General features: G+C 35.3%; 1 protein-coding gene across 1 annotated transcript in view; it reads right to left on the reverse strand.

Annotated features, from left to right (window-relative positions):
- PRMT3 (protein arginine methyltransferase 3) overlaps window positions 1-23,481 on the reverse strand; it is a 134,573-nt gene that overhangs the window by 108,901 nt on the left and 2,191 nt on the right. Inside the window, exons 3-8 of the mRNA XM_049649320.1 lie at window positions 23,340-23,422; window positions 21,595-21,644; window positions 20,715-20,817; window positions 13,326-13,485; window positions 11,482-11,626; window positions 7,308-7,373 (exon numbers count right to left, since the gene is read on the reverse strand). Coding sequence (XP_049505277.1) covers window positions 7,308-7,373; window positions 11,482-11,626; window positions 13,326-13,485; window positions 20,715-20,817; window positions 21,595-21,644; window positions 23,340-23,422 — 607 coding nt within the window. The remainder of the gene's footprint in view (window positions 1-7,307; window positions 7,374-11,481; window positions 11,627-13,325; window positions 13,486-20,714; window positions 20,818-21,594; window positions 21,645-23,339; window positions 23,423-23,481) is intronic.

The following is a 23,481-nucleotide window of genomic DNA, read 5'->3' on the forward strand; positions in this document are numbered from 1 at the left end:
TGGTCAGATTTGGCCAACAACAAGCTGAAGTTGGCCAACTGAATTGCCAAGGCTGGATGTATATACAATGAACTGCTACTCAGCAATAAAAAGAAACACACTACTGATGCATGTAATAACATGGATTAATCTTAATTATGCTGAATAAAAAAGAAAACATACTATATAATTTCATTTATAAAATCCTACACTTCGTAAACCAATCTATAGTGACATAAGGTTTATCAATGGTAATTGTAGCTTGGTTAAAAAAATTACTTAGATATGGTTCCTTCAGGTCTTTCAACATATTTACAATATTTGATTTAAAGTCTTTGGTAAACCCAACATCTGGGACAGTTTTTTTTTAAATATAATTTATTGTCAAATTGGCTTACATACAACACCCAGTGCTCATCCTAACAATTGCCCTCATCAATGCCCATCACCCACTTTCCCCTCCCCCTCACCCCCCATCAACCCTGTTTGTTCTCTGTATTTAAAAGTCTCTTATGGTTTGCCTCCTTCCCTCTCTGTAACTATTGTCTTTTCCCCTTCCCTTCCCCCATGGTCTTGTTAAGTTTCTCAAGATCCACATATGAGTAAAAACACATGGTATCTGTCTTTCTCTGACTTATTTCTTTTAGCATGACACCCTCCAATTCCATCCACATTGCTGCAAATGGCATGACTTTCTTCTTTCTCATTGCCAAGTAGTATTCCATTGTATATATAAACCACATCTTTACCCATTCGTCAGTTGATGGAGGCTCTTCCACAATTTAGGCTCTTTCCACAATTTGGCTATTGTTGAAAGTGCTGCTGTAAACATTGAAGTACAAGTGCCCCAATGCATCAGCACTCCTGTATCCCCTGGGTAAATTCCTAGCAGTGTTATTGCTGGGTCATACGGTAGATCTACTTTTAATTTTTTGAGGAATCTCCACACTGTTTCCCAGAGCGGTTGCACTAGTTTGCATTCCCACCAACAGCACAAGAGGATTCCCATTTCTCCACATCCTAGAAGCGAGGATTTGGGGGAGGTAATTAGGTCATCAGGGCAAAGCCCTCGTGAAAGGAATTAGTACCCTCATAAAAGGGGCCCAAAAGATTCCTCTCTGGAGGAGGAAGGCATGTCTATGCCTGTGGTGAACTACAACACAAACCTTCACCACAATCAGTTAGTGCCATGATTCTGGATTTCCCAGACTTTTCACTGTGAAAAATCAATTTAAAAATTTTTAATTATAAGTCACTAAGTTCATGGTATTTTTGTTGTAGCAACCCAAATGCACAGGGATCTTGAACATTAAGTAAAATTTCTGTACATACTTTGGTCTACTTTTGGATTTTTATTTTGCTCCATTAATTTATATAATCATGTGCCAGTAACCATTGTAATTACAGAAGCTTTACAGAATGTTTTAGTATCTAAAAAGGTTGGTCCACTCTCTAGTCCATGCTCACTGCAAAATTTTTTTCACAATGTTTCTGGAAAATTTTGTATATTTATTTTTTAATAAGAACAAGAGAATCAACTTATCTAGGCTTTTTAAAAAGTCTTAGTATTTTTATGGGGATTGAACTAAAGTTATAAGTTGATACAGGGAAAATGGATAATTTTGAGTTTTCCTATTTAAGAAGATGGTAAAATTTTCAATTTGTTTAAATCATCTATCATATTCTTCAGGTTTAAAAAAAAAATTCTTTTTCATGTAAGTCCTACACGTTATTTAAGTTTGTTCCTATGCGTTTCATCTTCTATATTGTTTACTATTGTAAGTGGAGTCCTTCAATCCATTATGTCTTGAAAATATAATTTACAGAACTGACTCCAGAAGAGAGAAAATCTATTAAACAGCCTGATTTCTATTGAAGAAATAAAGTTGTTGAAAGGCTACCACTGTGTCTCCTATCCTGTGCCCCTCCAAGAAGAACTAGGCCCAGATGCTTTCATAGGGACAATTTGTTTCCTGCACATGTGGCCTGTCTGAGAGAGTCAACATATTTTAAGGTAAGTACTTTTACATACAAAAAAAGTTAAGAATTTTAAGACAGAAACTATGTATCATTGCAAACAAAAAGGAAACATTTTGTTATGTTACCAATAAAATGTGTTAACCATATCAGCAAGAAAATATTGTAATAGATAGTATGTATGCTTAGAGTATGGTTATGGTACATTATTTTGAAATATTATATGGCTAAAATAAAAATGGAAAAATATATACAACACAATCGTAAGTGATAAGTTTCCAGAAACTTTCACTGAAATAAGATATCTGCAAAATTAAAAAATTAAACCTAAATGGTCAGTGTGGAATTTAGATATTTGATACTATAATATTTGGCAAAGGTGACTGGGAATATCAGCACTCACATACTGTTTATGGAAAGACAAGCTGGCAGCACTAACTCCATCCAAGGTATAAATTACCTTTTTTTAAAAAGTAATTTATTTATTTTGAGAGAGAGACCACACAAGTGGGGGAGGGGCAGAGAGAGAGAGGAAGAGAGAAAATCCCAAGCAGGCCCCACTGCACACTGAGTCTGACACAGGGCTCAACCTCAGGACTGTGAGATCATGACCTGAGCCAAAATCAAGAGTCAGATGCTTAATTGACTGAACCACCCATGCACTCAATAAATTACTTTTTTGACCCAGGAAGTCCACTGTTAGGATTTTATCTTATTACCGGACTCTCACATGTATTTAAAACATTTTAAATATTTTATATTTTTATATGCATTGTTTCTAATATTAAAAATTAAAACTTACAGACATTCTTACATTGGACAAATGAGCCATTAAAAGAATGATAAGGAATCATCTCTAAGAAAAGTTGCTGAGTAAGAAAGCTAACAGAGAAGAATATATGTCATATACTTCAATTAGAGTATGTGTTCTTTTGTAACATGTACATATATACATACACACACACACATATATATAATTTGTATACATATGCATATATATAAAAGTCTTATTCAGTCCTCATCTTGCACATGAGGAAAGTGAGAGAGCTTTAGAGAGAGAAGGTAATAGGTCCCAGATAATATAGCTGGTAATTTGTAAAGCTGGCATGCAAACAAAGGTCAATCTGCTTCTAAAGCATATATTTAAAATATACTTTTAATTATACATTAATGATATGTTACATCTAGCTCAAAATTAGGTAATTAGGTAAGAAACTAAAACTTAACAGAATCAAAGGAAGGCAGAAATGATAAACCAGCATTATTTTATAAAATAATGAAGTAATTTGAGTCACTTCTTCTAAAAAAAAAAAAAAAAAAGTAAGAAAGAAAGAAATAAAGAAAGTGAATCTATTTAACTGTGGATAATAACCAAAAGCATAGAGAAGGCACCTAACTGTGAATTTCTTCAATGTACTGCAAATAGAAATTAATTATGAGTGGGTGATAACACGGTTAAATGCCACCCAAAGTTAAATTAAATCTGAGAAACCATATGGCCTCCACAGGAGCTTTGTGAATCGAAACCATATTCAGAAAGAAATGAAGGAGGGGCAGTGCCTGGGTGGCTCAGTCGGTTGAGCTTCCAACTCTTGATTTTGGCTCCGGTGGATCACAATTTCACGGTTGGCTGGATCGAGCCCCGCAGTCGGGCTCTGCACTGACAGTGCAAAGCCTGCTTGGGATTTTCTCTCCATCCCCCTCTCTCTGCTCCTCCCCTGCTCGTGTGCACACACACACTTTCTCTCTCAAAATAAATAAACTTAAAAAAAAAAAAAAGAAACCAAGGAAAGGAAGCAGGAAGCGAGGGATGGAGGAAGAAGAGAAGGAAAGGCAGAAGAAACAGTTTTAAATATTAGTACTTTTTTGAAAAATAAATCTCTACTATGCACTACGTAATATAATATAGAAGCTAGTGTATGAAGTTTGACTACCTGATGAGAAATAAAAGCAAATAAAAACAATGATAATAAAACTCAGGAAAACAAGTCATTTCATAAATTTTTAAAAAGAATTAAGTAATTTTCTGTCATGGCACACAGAAATCATATAACCTATATATAAAAGATAATGTGAACTAAAGCATAACTAATGCATCTCACCCTAATTACTCATTCTAACATAATGGTGTTTTAAGTGTAGTGGCACAGGGTTAAAGGCACTCAACAAGGAGTAAGTTGTTTTTGTTTTAGTTGCCTGTGTTAGGGCAAGTCAATTAACCTACTAACCTCAAATACCTACATGTGCAAAAGAAGATAAATATTTGCCCTGCCCAGTTACAAGTTATTGTATACTAATAATGAGACAACATGTTTGAAAGCAATCTATAAATTATCAAGTGCTATTTTAATATATGGTAGTATATTTTCTAATTCTGTAGCCATAACATAATACAGTATCCCACATCATCTAAAAATATGAAAGCTCTAGATTATTTAATATTAATAATTACAGAAGATTAAACCCTGAAAGTGTTTTAGGGAATTAAAAATTGATAGGTATAATATTTTACATTATAATACATGTTTGAGAAGTCGTAAGTGCCAAGCAAAACTAATAACACATAGATAACTTACATGAAAGCATTTTAGACAAAGTGCTAAGGAAAAGTGCTCCCAACTTATTTATTAGCTGTTTCCTGACTTTGGCAGAGTTAATGTCTTCAGTAAGAACAGTAAGTAAAACACAAAATAACTGAAACATTATTATTTTCCACAGGCATGTATTTTGTCTGAAAATGTATAAAATATACACAAAACTTTTTTTTTTTTTTTTTTTAAGATTTTTCATTTATTTTTATGGAGACAGCATGAGACAGCAGGGGAGGAGCAGCCAGAATAGAGAATACCAAGCAGAGTCTGCACTGCCAGCACAGAGCCTGACGCAGGGCTCGGGGCTTGAAATCACAAACCATGAGATCATGACCTGAGCCAAGATCAACTGTCAGATACTTAACTGACTGAGCCACCCAGACACCCCCTATACGTAACATTTCTATAATACTGTTGCAAATAAAAAACTAGAAGCAGAAAGTAACTATGTATATAAATTGATAAATCTAGTAAGATGTATTCTATATACACAGAAATATTCAGAATTATTTAATTTCTCAATGATTAATCTTCTGATTACAAATATTTGCGCTTTCTCGGGGTGCCTGGGTGGCTCAGTCGATTAAGCGTCCAACTTTGGCTCAGGTCGTGATCTTGCGGTCTGTGAGTTTGAGTCCCGTGTCAGGCTCTGTGCTGACAGCTCATAACCTGGAGCTGTCTTCAGATTCTGTGTCTCCCTCTCTCTCTGCCCCTCCCCCACTCATGCTCGCGCGCTCTCTCTCTCTCTCTCTCAAAAATAAACATTAAAAAAAAATTAAAAAAAAAATTTGTGCCTTTTCAGTATATTCTTACATATTATAGGACAAAAGTCTATTCAGAAGCATACTGAAAAAGAAACTTCAACTTAATTTTACTTAATGAATTCATATTGTATTCATATCAAAAAGTATTAAGAAAAGATGGCTCAAAGACCATGATTTTACAATTAAAAAAAATCATAAAAGTTTTGAACCAGAGGGGTTAAAATGATTTCATTTTACAGATGAGGTCTAAAGAGATCCACTGCTTGTCTAAAATTATTATATATCTGCTTCCTGAGAAGCCAAGCAGGATTAAAAATGCCCAGACCAGTACATGCTTAATTTCTCCACAACATATTAATGAAAAAATAAAATAAAAATCTGGACATAATCTAACTATAAATATAAAGTGAAAATTTTAATGGTAATATATTTGTTTCGCTGGAAACAAAGTCGGTTTTTAGACATGTAAGATAAAATGTTCCAGCACTTGGGTATAAATGTAAGAGCCAACTATAAAAAAATTCTTAGTCTCTGCTGTAATAACATATAAAAAGCATACAAAAAAGCTGAATATAAAGAACTGGTAAAAACTAAGATTTTAAAAATGAAATCACCTATTTATCTATAGAGGGGGATCAGCAAATACAAAGAAACACATACCATCATAAACCTCTCATGTTAGGTAATGCTTTGTTGGCCAAGAGAGCAGAGTACCATATAAATTTCAGCTGTCGGGGCACCTGGGTAGCTCAGTCGGTTAAGCCTCCAACTTCTGTTCAGGCCATGATCTCGCAGTTTGTGGGTTTGAGCCCCATTTCAGGGGCTGTGCTGATAGCTGTCTGTGCTGACAGCTCAGAGCCTGAAGGCTGCTTCAGATTCTGTGTTTCCCTCTCTCTCTTCCCCTCCCCAGCTCATACTCTATCTCCAAAATAAACATTAAAATTAAAAAAAAAACAAAACAAATTTCAGTTAACTCAGCTAAGTCATAAGTGAAACACTGCTCTTGGGAAATAGATATGGAAAATGAAAAGCCCATCCATATTATATTCCAAAGAATATAAGAATCAAGGAAAGAAATTTTTCAAAATATAAAAACTGTTATGCATTGCTGCAATATCATGTGAAGCTTATGAAAGAGCTTGGAGAAGTACCTTCTAAAGTGAAGGTGAAGAAGGAATTATGAAAAGCTGATACGTAATCAATACACATGTTCTTGATGTGGAAAGAGTGGAGGAAATTCCCAAAGATATACATGTGGCAGAGATGATATTTGACTAAATTAGTGGACTAATTTCCAATAAGGAAGAACAGAAAACCTGAACTTTTAGGTCAACATGCCATCGTAGAAAGGGAGGGAAGGAGGAAGTGAAGTGAAGAAGAAAAAATGAACACAATTCACAGGGAGGAAAAATAAATGACACAAATTTCAAATAGACACACACACACACACTGTGTGAAATTTCATCTTTGACATAACCTGAAAGAGTATTAAGACTAATGGTAAGATATAACGTGTCTCATAAAGGAGTAAATGAGATCTGAAAAGAAAGCACGTAAGTCCTACCTTACAATATTTGCCCCTACTTATTAATAACTTCCTAAAATTATTATTTTTTAACTAATTAACACAAACTAGAGTAATCATTAAAAGTACACTTTGGTATGGGGCTTATCTGATACATTGGAAATTCATAGGCATCATAGTAAATCAAAAATATGGTTTCAGCAACATAATCTGGATAAGCAAAGTTTAACTAAAACCACATCACTGTAATTAATGAATCTCAATTTAAAAAATCAGTATACTGAATGATAGCATCGATGAGCATGCCTGCTATCAGTATCCTGCACCACAGAGCAGCATCATAAGTCTTCCATGAAATAAAGCCAGAGTGCACTGAATCAACTGCTATCACAACGATGACCCAAGAGGGGACTTCTACTACCCAAGATCCACATGAAATGTGGCTATAATTCTGTAACCTGTGCTACTCACCTTGTCTTTGAAGATATGTGGATTTTGGTATATAAAATCTCGGTAACTTTCTGTTCGCACTTTGTCCTAGAGGGGAGAGAAAAACATTCTGTTTACAGGATAGACTAAAAATATAAAACGTTTTAGGAAGCTATTTGTTATTTTATCACAAATTGCTAATTTCCATAGTTATTTTTTGCTTGGAAAGCCAAGCTTAATTTTTTTGTCCTAAAAGGAAACAATAAAAAACCAGAAATACCAGCAACACCCAAAGGACATGTTTCAGAAAATCACTAAAAGTCAAACAGAATTGAAGTTCTTAAAAGATGTATACATTTTTTGTCTTGACATGCATTGTCATTATAAGACTTCAACTAATAATTAAAGCTAATAGAAGATGAACATGATGTCTTGCTCCTTTCAATAGAGGCTGACTCCTTGTAGTAGAGGGACACTGCTATGTTAAATGTTAAAATGCTGTATCAAAACATGGGAGAAAAATATCCAAAACAGATAAATGTAAAACTTACAGTTACATACAAAAAATGAATTTACACTGAGTATGGTTATTCTAAGAAAGTCACCGATCAGCACCTATCTGATTTATAATCCTGTTTTGTTTATAGAAATGTCTGTTGTAGGAAACGATGCTTAAAAGCCTGTAATCCTGAAGATAAATCATTGGAGCCCTGCAGCCCACATTTATGAGCCTTCTCCACTCTGAAGTCTCACATGACCTGTACCTAAGACAGGCATCGAATGTGAACACTTAGTTTCGCTCATGAAAAGAGCAGATTCCCTTTTAAAATACTTCAGTTGAGACCTACAAAGACAGCGAATTAAGCAGGAAGGGGCTCTGCTGCCAAGTAAATAAAATGAGCACAATAAAAAGAGGTCAGCAATTCCAGTTTGGGGTTTCACACCAGGTAAAAAGAAATGTTACACCAAGTGCTACAATATCAAAATTTCGGCAATACATATACTTCAAAAGACATTTTTAAGCCAATACCGGGAAATTTTTTATTAAAAAAATATAAAGAAGTTCTCAGATTAAAAGCCATGTAGTTTTTACTTAATTACAGGATATAAAAATGGGTAGGTGCACAATTAAAATTCTGTGTTTTCTGTTGGAATTCTAATTGCTTCACAAACAAAAATTTTAAATCAGGTTTATTAATCCTTTCCCTGAAGTTATTTTAATAATTACTGAGAGAATCCAATGTTTAAATAAACTCACACATGTTAAATAATGAAAAGTCTCTTTAAAAAAAATATACCATTCCATACATTTTTGGGTCATTTTTATACTCTCCATACACTACAAGCGGTGATTTTCTGCTGCGTGAACGTCAGCCCGTCAGCTCTCGCCAATCACACCGCCTCACCACTACTCCAACTTCATCACTCGCACCCCAACTCCTGTCCTAAATCCGTGCACCACTGCTCCCGCAACTGCAGTCCTTCGTCTCCTCCATGCTGGGCTCATCCTACAGATTCATGTGCTTTCGTTCACATGCTCACCCTGCTGCAATAAAATCCAAAGTATACCACACACAGTGCCTTGGACATAGCAGAGTTTCAATTTAATAACTGAAAAAAAAATCCAGTGAACATGAAAATGCAAGAAATAAAAGACTAGCACTCCTAACCAATTCTAAGAATGTATTCTCAGAAAAGACTAACACTTCAATACAGAATAAGGCAATAAATAGAAATTTTAAAAATTACCGTTTTCACCAACCTATTAAAACTAAGAAACACACAAGAAAAATAGAATTACTAAGAAGCAAAACAATCTTTTAAGACTAGTCAAGTCCCATGGAATTATTCCTACAAATATAAAAAAAAATATTAAAAATGAGACTACAGAAGAGTTATATAGCATAAATTTTATGTACATATAAACAGCAGTGTGTTTCAAATGGATAGGCTGATGAAGGGGGAGGGACTGCACAAGTCAGCTGCAGACACCATGAGAAGAATGCGGTAAAGAAAAGTTATTTAATGGTACTATGATCTGTGATAAACGTTCACCAGGATGAACAGTATTTTTCTTGGAAAAAAAGAGAGTGATGCATCTCAGACTTACAACATTAGTCAACAATGACTTCAGAAAGATAAAGTGGCGAAGGATTTTGTAAGTTCATGTAATCCATCCCTCCACTGACTGTATCTCTGGAATTCAAAACCATTATCTTCATCTGAACTCCAGAAAATAAGATCACAAAGTACCTTTCTTTATAATTATAATCACAGCATATGCCAAAACAGTGTCATTGAACTATCTGAGGCTAAGCAACCAAAAATCGAAATACTATTCCTATAAAAGCAAGGCCAGTTCTGAGCATTAAGATAAGTTGTATACGTGTTTCTCCATTCTAAGTTCTTGACAAAGATCAAGTGAGATCTAGTAGCACAACATTAAATAGATTATGTATGCTAAAAAACGTTTTGATAAGAAACAAAATATTACTCGATACACAGAACATTTCCTACTCATCCACAGCACATAGCTTAGCAAAATATAAAATGGATAAATAGTTCTCTTTGCATGGAGCAGACACTTACTTCCTATGAACACTTAATCAGGTCATCCCCAAGGAGAGGTAAGTACGTTGTGTAACAGCTAACAGGAAGTGAGGCATGGAAAACTGGATTGATAGGAATTCTTAAATGATTCTCTAAAATGAAAAAAGTAGCACTGGAAACTTCAAGACGAACTTCTTAAATCCACGTGTATGTCAAAATGACTTACAGATATACGATCAGGTGTGAAAATCCTCTAGTTATGGACATACAGCTACAAATGTCCACGACAGACATTTGGAAGTAAGTACTCAAACTGGACTTCCCTGATGACTGTACCTAGGACACTTTTATGTACTACCTACTTGAAGTCTCAGTAATCTTATCTGTCAGAAAATCCAACACAATTTCCATACCAAAGCCATTAAAGGTTCATGGCATTTAAATTGATGGGGTGATTTAAAATGACAAACATGGGCTTAAGTGAATTCCTTAAAAAGAAAAATTCTAGATGCGGTAAAATTAATTTTAACAAAGGACACAGAGCAAATCAATTTTTTTTAAACAAACTCACTCTGGACTTAAAATAACTTATCATTTATAAGATAACTGTTATTTGTAATGCTATGCCATAACTCAAGTGACAACAAGAAGTACAACCGTGACATGTCATTGGTAAAGAAATGACATGACACTACTTTAAAAGACCCCAAGTAGTTACAATTACTATTAATCAGCAGCCCTCCACTCTGTGATCTTGCAAATCTGACTCAATAAATACATACATGTTATTAAATATCCCTGGTTATTTTAAATGCATAGCTGTCAGGGGAACATGGTCTTAGGGCTTCCATAAAATAAAACAATCTTGTGTGGAAGGATTTACGAATGAATTTTTTGCTGGCTGGTTTTAAGAAAAGGTAGTGGCCTCCAAAAATGCACAGAGATGAACATCTAACATTTTCAATAAATTTTTTACATTCCAATGTTTGTTTTACTATAAATACTTTTAGCTTCAATGCATTAAAAAATTACACCTTACTGTTTTATAATCTATAATACATGATACAATGCATAATTGCCAGGTACAGCTAGAAATCTACTTATATTTTACATAGGTTTTATCATTATAAAAATTAAAACCAACCAAATTTAAAAACCTGATTTGATCAATTTAGGAAATTGATTTCAAATGTAAAAAAGTTATGCCATGACAACTGTGAGAATTATTTCTTAACTTTGTACCAAAGAATTATTTGCTCAAACTGAGGTCAATATTACCATATAACATACTAAAATTAATCATTCCCTTTGTACATTAAAAGGCAAATGTATAACTTATTTGTTCCTATTTAACAGTTGCTCCTGAGAAGACAAAAATCAGCAGCAGTTGTTTTTTTCCGATGTTCTATTTCAAGCAAAAGATTTCCTAATAAAGATTAATAATGATCTTCAATAGAATTTACAGTGACTGTGATGCTCCTGTAGCCTTTTGAACCCAAGATGTGCTATTAAGCACCAAAGAGATTTAACAAGCAGTTCAAACAAAACAAAACAAAACAAAACAAAACAAAAAATGACCAGTTCTCCTATAGCATATGTATTAAGAACTTGTTTTATTCTATTTTTCCTTTAGTATGGACTTGGTACTTTCGTGCTCTTCTCTAACCTTTAGCATTTCTTCATGTATCCCATAATGCCCGTATGAGCTGAAATAAACACCATCCTCATCTTCCTGGAGGTCTGCAATGGCAGTAGTAGATGACGAGCAGGTTCTGACATCTGCGTTCATCACAAAATCCTGAGCAAATTGTCTGTAATCAATTTGAAATAGACCCTTGAGACAGGTTTATTGGACCGTGAAAAAAGGAAAGGCTAGAGGTTGAGGGAGAGGAATGGGGAGGGAGTGGGGCGTGCAGTGTGATGAGCCTTCTAACTCCATTCTATCTTAAGCAACTGAAAGCTCCCCCTGCTGGATCTCAAGCAATGGCATATGCAAACCCGGTTGTAAACATTCCTTCTGCAAACCACAAAAACACTGCCAACTGCAGATTAGAGCTGTTTGTATCTTTCGACTGAACAAAAGCACATTGTCTTTATTCAACTTTATTATTTCTATTGTTCTAAAATCTTATTGTAGCAGCTGAATCAATGTGGTTTATTTCAACACTATTAATATTCTTTAAAACCATATTATGTATGTCATGGAAAGGTAGTTAAGGGCAGAAAGTTGACCCAAATGGAGAATTATTTACATACACCACCACCATGTACTCCAGCTCTAAAACTCAGTTCTCTCTCTGATCACAATACATTAAGAATCTATAATGCGGCGCCTCGTGGCCCAGTCAGTTGAGCATCTGACTCTTGATTTCAGCTCAGGTCATAATCTCACGGTTCCTGAGTTCGAGCCCCCACATCGAGCTCTGCACTGCTAGCACAAAGCCTGCTTGAAATTCTCTGTCTCCCTCTCTCTCTGCACCTCCCCCCCACTCACAAGTATGCATGGGCTCTCTCACTCTGTCTCAAAAATAAACAAACATAAAAAAAAAGAATCTATATGTATATAATGGGGGAGAGTTGTTGTTGGTTACTGGATTACCCAGCATATAATCTCAAAAACAGGGAAAGAGAACCACAATCACCTATACTATCTTCCCTATTGAACATTCTAGCAAACCATCAAATGGGTACTGAGGGAATGGCAACCAACTTACAGATCTCTGACTCAGAACCTACAGTTTAACGAATTCCCAGGTGATTCATATGCACATTAAATTCTGTGTAGTGCCAGTAGAAAGCTAATTTACCCACTGAAGAAAATCATCCTATGTATCTGGTTTCTTTCTTTTTTTTTTTAATTATTTTTAATATTTACTTATTTTTGAGAAAGAGAGAGAGAGACAGAGCATGAGCAGGGGACGATGGGCAGAGAGACAGAGGGAGACACAGAATCCGAAGCAGACTCCAGGTTCTGAGCTGTCAGCACAGAGCCCAATGCGGGGCTTGAACTCAAGAACCATGAGATCATGACCTGAGCCACCCAGGCTCCCAGTGGTTTTCTAATTAAATACTACCTAATTATACTTTGATTCTTTAAAAACAAAAATTTCAACACTGTATTTTCCCCAAACCTAAAAAATATTAATCACTTCCCTTTAAAAGCCTAGGAGAGAAAAAGTAAAATGGAGAAATCTATTAGATATGGAGTAATTCAAAGAACAAAAGCTCTCAAGAGGGTAACACTCCCAGAAAAATTACCATTAGTACAAAAGTAATTATAAAGAAGTATGTGAGAACAGGTAAAACCACAGAATTTTATGTTAATCAACTATATCTATAACATATTAAAATGTTGCATATCATTAAAATTAATTTAAAATAAATTAACGTTAGATACCTACATTGTGCTTTCCAATATACAAAATGTTTTACCATATTCCACTTTATTATATAAGTCGTATTACTTTCAGAATCTAAATAACGAATTTTCTGTTAAGACTGATAAATTACTTCATTCTTTGCAGATCCTCACGTGCTCTAGCTAATGCAGCTTCAGCAGACAGTGCTCTGGCTTCCATATGTTTCAATTTTTCAACAACAGATGTATTTTCACTGAGTCCATTGGGGTACGAGAATGGGAGTGACACCGGTTCATAAAGATCTTCTACATCTAAGGAAAGAATGGACGTTATTATTAAGCTATCTTCTAACAATGAAGCAAATACAAACATGTTAACTCAGAATAAATATATTCTGAGGGCCTGTTATGCAGCCAGCTGAGAAAAACTTGTAAAAGTACTTTTAATTAAATAAATATTTAATACTGAAGCTGTTTCCATTTAAATTTAAAGAGCATGTTATTAAAGTTTTTCATTAGGTAGCTAAGTTAACCACATATAAAAGTGTTAATTATACTGAACCAAACCCAGAAAGAAACAAAAAGGCATTAATTACACTGAACCAAACCCAAGAAGAAACAAAAAAGTGGAAGGAAACAGCTCTAATATGTACTTATCACCATATTTCTTTCAAGTACACATATTACATTTCATTTCTCCTCAAAACAAACCTAGGATATAAATATTTCTATTTTAGGGCATGGGAAAATAAATTTCAGAGAAATTAAGTGACTAGCCCAAAGTCATTTGAACGTTTCATAAAAAAACTAAGATTCCCACCATGCCTGCCCTCCTAGCTCACGTTCTTGCCACTACACATGGTTCCTTCTCAGACTCTGAGTCTTTATCTATAGAATAACAGGTATTACATTTACATATTCACTAAGGACAGTATGCACATAAAGAATTCTATATAGTCAGGTAAGTTTTTCATCCTGCGTAAGGGGTAGTGCAATCTATACACTGAGGTCTTATTGCTGATATTGAATATCCTGATTCCTAACATTATTAAAAATTCTTGGTTTAAATTTGATTTCACTATGTATAATTATTAACTTCCACTGTAGAACTAATAACTCTGCAAAAAGAGGTTAACACATGGAGCTAGTGAGTGTTATAAAATCCCATGTCTATTTACCAGTCCAATTAACTTTCAGATCAACATAAAGCAATAAAAGCAATGAAGATACATCTTCTCTTCAGTATAGCACTGGGAGAAATATGGCTTTTTTTCTTATCACCAGCTGTTAGCGGTGACACTTCTTTAGAGTTGGGACAAAATAACCAAGCTTAACAAATACACGAGAGGGTGCCCGGGTGGCTCAGCCGGTTAAGCATCCGATTCTTGATTTCAGCTCAGATCATGATCTCACAGTCGTAAGATTGAGCCCTGTGTTGGGCTCCATGCTAAGCGTGGAGCCTGCTTGGGATTCTCTCTCTCTCAAAAAATAAAGATTAAAAAAAAAAAAAAGGGAAACAAGTACATTAGAATATTATAACTTAGACACTAGAGCCTAAGTTCAACTTCTTATAAAAACAGTACAGCAGTATACCACTAAACTCTAATCCATCTGGCAGAATACTGAGTCATTTGTTTTAAAAAACTATAGGGGCGCCTGGGTGGCGCAGTCAGTTAAGCGTCCGACTTCAGCCAGGTCACGATCTCGCGGTCCGTGAGTTCGAGCCCCGCGTCAGGCTCTGGGCTGATGGCTCGGAGCCTGGAGCCTGTTTCCGATTCTGTGTCTCCCTCTCTCTCTGACCCTCCCCCGTTCATGCTCTGTCTCTCTCTGTCCCAAAAATAAATAAAAAACGTTGAAAAAAAAAAAAATTAAAAAACTATAGATTCATTCACTATTTAATTCACCAAAAATTAACGAGAGCAACAAAGTATGTCCAAACTATTTAAGGACAGCACCATATTTTCTACTTCGTACTACAACTTTCACTGTGTATCTCATTTTCAAACTTCTCCAAGGGGCGCCTGGGTGGCTCAGACGGTTAAGTGCCTGACTTCAGCTCAGGTCATGATCTCATGGTTCATGGGTTCAAGCTCCTCATCGGGCTCTGTGCTGACAGCCAGAGCCTGGAGCCTGCTTTGGATTCTGTGTGTGTGTGTCTCTCTCTCTGCCCCCTCCCCCACTGTGTTCTGTCTTTCTGTCTCTGTCTCTCAAAAATAAACATTAAAAAAAAAAAAACAAAACTTCCACACAGTTTGCCAGCCAAGCTGTTAGTTTAAGTTACAGATTAGAACTGATTAAAGGAATTGATTTCTTTGTTTTAGCAAGTTTCTGTTTTGCTTTTTGCTGCAATGAAAGGCAAAGTAAAAACTTTCAACACTAATAATACATAGACAACCATATACTAAAGCTTAAATGTTGAAAAGGAGGAAGGATCCAGTAAACATTAAGATCCATAACTACAATTTATCAAAACAGTCTAATTCAAAGTCTTAAACCATATTCAGGAAGATGAATTTCCACGTCTACATTCTGTCTTAGGAGGTTCAAATCACCTACATTCTGTCTTAGGAGGTTCATTTTGGCAGCTGAGAACTACCACAAAGGATGGTCAATTTGTCAAGACGACATAACAATTATAAATGAGTATAAATCTCACAAAAGCAAAAACTGATAGAATTAAAAGGAAAAACAGACAATTCTTCAATCACAGAAATGTAAATACACCTCTATCAACAACTGATGAATTAGATTAGAAAAATCCAAAAATATACAAAAGTCAGAACTAAAATAATCAGCACCTTGAACGAATTATTTTTAGAATCCTGCACCCAAGAACTGTATCAGACACTTTTCGTAGAGTACCGATCACTAATTTTGTAGTTTGTCCGTCAACCTGTGTTTGTCTGATGTTTTTTCATTAGTGGAATAAAGTTACACATTCTTGGCAAGAACAGCAGAAAAATGATGTTGTGTTCTGAGTGCATTTTACCAAGGGGTTTCTTGGTGTCAGTATGACTCATTAATGATGATGTTAACCTTGATCACTTGGTTGTGGTAGTGTCTGCTGGAAAAGTTAACATCTCCTTTGTACTTAAATTTCTTGAGGGAGATACTCTGAACCTGTTTCACCTTAAATTTCTGCCCACTAATCTTAGCATCCATTGGTGGATCTTTTCTGCAAATTATTACTGTGGTGTTTGCCTAACAGTGATTTTCTATTTCTCTCTTCTCTTCCACATTTATTAATGAAAATTTTACTCTAAGATCAAGCTGTTCCTTCTCCATTTATTTGATTGACTATGTTATTATGGATTCATGGATATTTATTAATATCCATGTGGATAAAACCCAATAGTATCACTTTCTGTGTTGCTCAAATTACTCCAGTTTTGACCATTAGGATTCCTTCAGGTTGGCTCTGGTATTCTTTTGTTAAGTCCCCTCCTCCCCCACCTTTTTTTTTTTTTTTTTTTTAACGTTTTATTTATTTTTGAGACAGAGGGAGACAGGGCATGAACAGGGGAGGGTCAGCGAGAGGGAGACACAGAATCTGAAACAGGCTCCAGGCTCTGAGCTGTCAGCACAGAGCCCGACGCGGGGCTTGAACTCACGGACCATGAGATCATGACCTGAGCCGAAGTCGGCCGCTTAACCGACTGAGCCATCCAGGCGCCCCGCCACCACCTTTTCAAGTACGTCCTTAATCTGTGGCACAAGCTTTCCCAGACTCATCCTGTATCATCCTGCCCCATCCAAGGAATCACTCACTTCTCTAAAGAGCTTTGGTTCCTTTTACTGGATAATGGTGTTAAAATCTGGGCAGTAAGTGTACTCATTGCTACTGGGGTTTTTCTAGGCTCTTTCAACAGAGCTAGGAAATATATGTGTCTATACTAACCCACACATGCACACACATCTATATTTTTGTATTTATCTGAATATATATTAAAAAGTGTGGAATTTATACTGATACTTCTGATTCCAATCTATCACCATAGGACTCATTTTATCCTTCCCTATTTCCTTATTTGAGAAACCTCCTTCTCCAACAGTGAAAACCTAGCTCTTATTATCCATAATATATTTACTTACTTGTCCATGCTGTTACATACAGAAAGTAGTGCCAGAATTGCTAATCCATATTCTGCGAGAAACACCTTTACTTAGTAGATTACAGCATTTATGTAGTTCTTTTTACCTATAGCCTCAGCACAATATCCAGTCAAGATTTCAGTTACTCACACAGTTCTTTTCTTCCCTACCCACTTCAGCTATTACATTATTCCTCTGTAATATAGTTAAGTTCATTTGTTAGTGTTTGTATTCCATTTTGCACCCCCAGTATCCTCACACACATCCAGGATGCTTTGTTGTTGTTGTTGTTGTTGTTGTTGTTTTACACGAAGGCTAGGAGAAATATTCCCACAGTTCTAAGAGTTGGAGCTATACAAAAAGGTACCCTCAGAGAAGTGTCACTCCCTCATTATCCCTGTAACCTCAACCCCGTTATGCCTTTCTTCCCATCCCTGTCCCACTAAGTCCCGTAAGTAACTACTCTCTCTAGTTTCTAGTGTATCCTTCCTGTATTTCTTTCAACAAACGAACAGACACATGTACTTTCTCAAATCCCTTTCTTTCTTACATGAACAGAGTATCATACCATAGATACTCCTTTGAGCTCTGCCTTTTCTCGTTTCACGGTATGTCTTGGATATCACTCTATCAGTTCAGAGATCTCCGTGGTTTTTAATAGATGTATACTACTCCATAGTGTGGACACACCATAGCCTATTCTATCACTCTCCTATGTATGGGGATTTAAGTTGTTGCCAATATTTGGAAATTATCATGCTGTATTGAATAATCTTGTGTATATGTCTTTTCAGGCTGTTGGAGGTATACCTTCAAGACAGATTATTATCAGAGAAACTGCTGTATTAAAAAGTAAGTACATATGCAGTTTGGTGAGGTGTTGCCAAACGCGCATTCTACTGGCAATGTATCTCCACAATGCTGCCTGTATCTCCACAACGCTGACAACAGAAATGTTGTCATACTTTAAAAATACTTACCAGTCTGACAGGTGAGAAATGGTATCTCACTGTTGGGCAATTTTTGAACCTTTCTGGGTGAACTGTCTAATCATGTAATTTTCCCCATTGTTCTATCAAGAGATCTTTGTCTCTCAGTGGTTAAGAGTTCTTTATATAAAAGAATATTAACCCTTTGTAGAGTATGTTTCAAATATTACACAGTACTTAAAAAAATAACTCATTTTATTTACTCGTATTTCATTAGTTTTTCCCTAATGTCTCCTTTCTGTCCAAGATCCTATCCAGGATACTTCAGTATATTCAATTGTCAGGTCTCCTTAAGCCTGTCTGCAGCAATGACAGTTTCTCAGACGCTCCTTGTTTTTGATGACCTTGACAGTTTTGAGGAGTACTGGTCAGGTAGTTTGGACAATGACACTTACTTTGTGTGTCTGATGGTTTTTCATGGTCAGACTGAGGTTATCAGTTTTGGGGAGAAAGACCAGAGGGAAAGTACCATTCTCATGACATCATATAAAGAGCTCACACTATCAACATGGTTTATCTTTGATGTGATTATCTGGCTATGGTAGTGTTTGCCAGGTTTATCCCTTGTAAAGTTACTGTTCCTCCCTTATACTTTCATTGCTTATTTTCTTAGTCATCTTTATTAATTTAGCATCTTTACATCCTCAAAGCCTAATACTTAACAGACACGACCTTCTCTTCCATTCCACTCCACCAATGGCTAGGAGCACAGACAGAGAACACAGGCAGTGCACTCAAGGGCATGCCTGGTTCAAATTCTCCTTTTTTAACTAGGTCTCTTTAAGTGTTCCAGATCACAGTCATGACTTCATCCAAACTCCTGGAGGCCTTAGTCATTTACTAATAACAATAAATCCTCCTTTATTAAGCACTTGCCCTCTGACAGGTACTGTGCTAATACACATTATCTTTGCAACAATTTTATAAGGTAGGGCTCATTATCACCTTTTTTACAAGTTAAGGCTGAAAGAAATTAACTTTATTATACCATTGGAGAGTTAGATTCAATACTGATCTGTACCCACAGTGACCAGCATACAACACTCAATATTTGTTGATCTGAATAATCTCTTCCTCTTCTGAACTGTACTACCTTTTCTACTTCTCATGAAACTTACCATATTTGACCTTATACTATCATACATGACAGACATTTAAAAACAAAGCACTCTTATTAAGATTGCAGACTCCCTATGGGAAGGATTCACTTATTCATGTTTCTACTACATTTAACATACTACTTTCATCCTGTGAGTGCTCAGCGAATGACTTTGAATTTAGGAAGTCATGAAGAACACTTAGTGGGCACTTGTCATTTATTAAGGAGATCACTTTGGTCACTCTGGGGAGAAATTGGATTAAGGAGAATTTGTAAAAACAGGAAAGAATCAACCTGGGACTCAACAAATTTTAGAACTAGCAAGAATATCAGAAATCTGGTCTGGGTTCTTCATTTTATACATGAAGACCTAAAAACAGAAAGCTCTGTCCAGGGTCACATAGTTCCTGACTCCTACATTAAGGTCCTTAATACTGCACTGTACCACCACACAACCAAATGATGGTACTACTCAAGGAAATGAGTAGTTTTCCACAGTTCTCACTATTCAGAGAACTGCTCAAATACACACTGTTAAATTACTATATGTGAAGGTACATGTCTGTTTAGATTGGTCTCACTGGTCTGAAAAGAGCAAACCCTCTACCTCACCTTACTGACACAAGAAACATAGAAGCAAATATAAACAAGGGGAAAAAACATAAATCATTAACCCTGGTAAGTTAGAACATTCAAGTATCTGTAAGAAACCAACAGAATTTTCATAATATCCCTGTTCAATAAGGAATGGTCAATGCACAGAGCAAGTAACTAAGTAAGAAAGCTACAGTCAGGAGATGAGAGTGGCCCTGCCCCAAGGAAGGCTGTAGAGTTAGTGCATGTAGGCAAGCCCAAGGAAATGAGTGGAATCTGTTCTGCATCAAAATAAAATCTCAGTAAACTGGATGTCTTAAGAAAAGTCAATTATCAGACTTAAATATGTCAGACAAAAGCAAATATTATTGTCTGCTTTAAAATTATTTTGAATCAGTAGATTTTAAAATTATGGTTAATTTAAAATAAATTAAAAGTTTAATTAATTTTAGCAAACTAAATTAAAATTTTAGTCAATTTTAGTAGACTAAAAAGTAGCCTACAATTAAAAATTATTCTCTCAAATCTCCCTATGTTTCAGAACATCTTGTATACAATGTTTAAACAAGCTCCTACTTCTAAATTTCTCTCTGGTAATGATCAGTGTGACTAGCAATTCTTAAAGTTAACTTTCCTATTGAGACCAACCACCTGGTGAAGTCTTCAGAGAATTAAGGAGGTAATATATTTTCCTAGAACACTTTTAACCACCCTTTTGCCATTACAAATGACCCTACATTAAAGTAGATACTGTAAGTTCATCTTACCAAATTGAAGTAATAGGTCATCTTCTAATACTGGCTTCAAATACTCTTCTTTCTCCCAAGGCACTGGGTTGTATATGGAATTCATATACTCAACTGTAGGATTCTGGATATAAAATTAATTGCATGTTATTGGCACGATATCTTCAGTGTGCTAAACAGAAAAAATATGCAGCCGAGAATCCTTTATCCAGCAAGTCTGTCATTTAGAATAGGAGAGATAAAGGTCTTCCCAAACAAAAAAAATTAATTGCATGTTTTTCCATTGTATATAATCACAAACCACCCCTAGCAAAAACTAGGAAAATTAAGTAAAAAAAAAAGGAACCATGTCTACCTTATGTAAAACCTCTATTTACGGAGTCTATGTTCACCTCTCACTTCATTAACTTGATTGGATGACTGCTTACGTTAATATGCAATATGGTTTCAATGTTGGATTCAATATTGTTTGGATTTGGAGGAAGTGGCAACATAAACATTCATTTGAGTAGAAGAGAAAAAAGGACAAAGTATTTGAAAAATAGAAAAGACAACCACAGTACTTGGAATCACACTAGAAATTATTTCTGATCTTAGAGAAATATTGTGTATCAGTATTTCCCATTATTTGACACTCAATTACTTTTTCACATAACAGCAATTCACCTCCTAGACACAGTTAAAAATGAAACGTTACTAAGCATGGTGTGTATTCATTTACTTGGTGCTGCATGTTGGACAAGTTCCTAACGTCCACGATTCCCCCAATGTGATGACTACTAAATCTAAAACAGTTTCTCATTTAGCAGTTCTTTGTATTTTTCTAAAACCAGGGCATCATTAGTCACTGTGGTGTTTCTTTTGTTTCCAAACAAAATTATAAATTAAGCTACCAACTTACCTTAAGTCTAATAAAATTTATTAGTTTAATGTAGCCATAAAATTCCAGTCCTAAAAAGGAAAAAAAAGATAATTCATCTATTTTCACATAAGAGGAGTTTGCCTAATTGACCTGTTCTGTAGAGGTTAAATAATAAAATATTTCTGTCCTCTAAACTACAACTTACAATATTTTGAATTTCTTAAGAACTAGAAATAGTAACTTTAATACTTCTGAATATCTGAAGAAACAGCCACATGGATGACAATTTTTAATGTTTTTCTTGCATTTCTAAAAAGTAGGAAATTAATTTTTAGAATTCAAATCCTCATTTGTAAAAACAACACAAATCAGGAAAATTTGGTTGTAGATTTTAACAACTATTTGACAGTTGATATTACAGCCAAAAGTTTTAAATCCCCTATTTTTAGGGTGCCTACCAAATTATAATTTTGTCAGACATGGAGTATACAAAGTGAAATAGCTTTTATATTAAGTTAAATGATGTAAGTTAAAAAACAATGAGGCTTGTTCTCTGGTTCTCTTCTTTCCGGAAATGAAGCAGGATTTAAAGCAAGGAAAAGCAATAGAATGTCCAACCAACTGGGTATTATTTGTCATGAATAATGTTGTTATGAGAAATATAACAGCATTGAAAATGTTTTATATGCGTAATAGCATACAAAAACCTCTATTAAATGAAAAAAATTACAAAATTATTTTTAAAAACGTAACTATTTTTGAGAGAGAGAGAGAGAGAGCACGCACAAGCAGGGGAGGGGCAGAGAAAGAGAGACGGAGACACAGAATCCGGAGCAGGCTCCAGGGTCTGAGCTGCCATCACAGAGCCCAATGTGGGGCTTGAGCTCACGAACCTGAGCTGAAGTCAGGTGCTTAACCAAAGGAGCCACCCAGGCATACCTTAAAATTATATTTAAAGTATGATTCCAATTCAGTTTTAAAATGCACATAAAGGGACGCACTGACAGCGCAGAGCCTGCTTGGGATTCTCTCCCTCTCTCTCTGCTCCTCCCCCACTCGTGCCCACGCTCTCTTTCTCAGATAAATAAACATTAAAAAATGCACATAAAAAAAACGAATGAGAATAAGTCATTCATGTCTTACAAAAGCAGTTGCAGCTGAATTTATGATTTATAAACGTATCACATGTTTAATGTCTTTTCTAGTTGATAGTAAATGCAGGGACTAAAAAAACAATTCTGTATTTAATTTTAGTGGAATAGTGTAGCACTTCTGCATCCATTTAAAGAAGTAGAAGACTTTAATTATAAAGCATGTGTAAATGCAAGTTTCAAAAGAATCATCATCTAAGTATTTTGCTTACCACCTTAACTTCATCATTCCTTTTTCTATACTCTTACCAAACTCAACTTTGTATGCCCTGAAGTTCATGTTATGCTTTGACCTGGTGAGCTTTTCCCATAATGACCACCACCTTTTCCAAAGTCCACTTCTGTCCTTGCTCTCCCTAGTTCTAATACGATAAAAATGTAATCACATGCCAACGTTGTTTTTTCCTTTTTAGTTGTGAAGTCAATATAAGCTTAAATACAGTGAATCTTATCTAGAAGAATGACTTATAATTAGTCCTTCAAAGGCCACTTGTCAAAAAAACTTCATTAGATAGGCTGCTCCTATATTTTTCACCATATTGAACTTGTAGAGGAAGGGAAAGTTCTGGAAGAATACAAAGTTTGAACTTAAATTTCACAACAAAAATTTCCTTTATTCTAAAAAATACTCACCATGTTTATGGACCATGTTATCAATATTAAATTGATGCTCAGACTTACAGTGTGAAAATGTTTCTTCAGCAGATGTAAATAACCTGAAAAATCAAGTGACAGCTTTATGAAACAGTCCCCTCAAAAGTCTAAATATGGATTT

The sequence above is a fragment of the Panthera uncia genome, chromosome D1 (genome assembly GCF_023721935.1).
Source record: "Panthera uncia isolate 11264 chromosome D1, Puncia_PCG_1.0, whole genome shotgun sequence".
Lineage (NCBI taxonomy): Eukaryota > Metazoa > Chordata > Mammalia > Carnivora > Felidae > Panthera > Panthera uncia.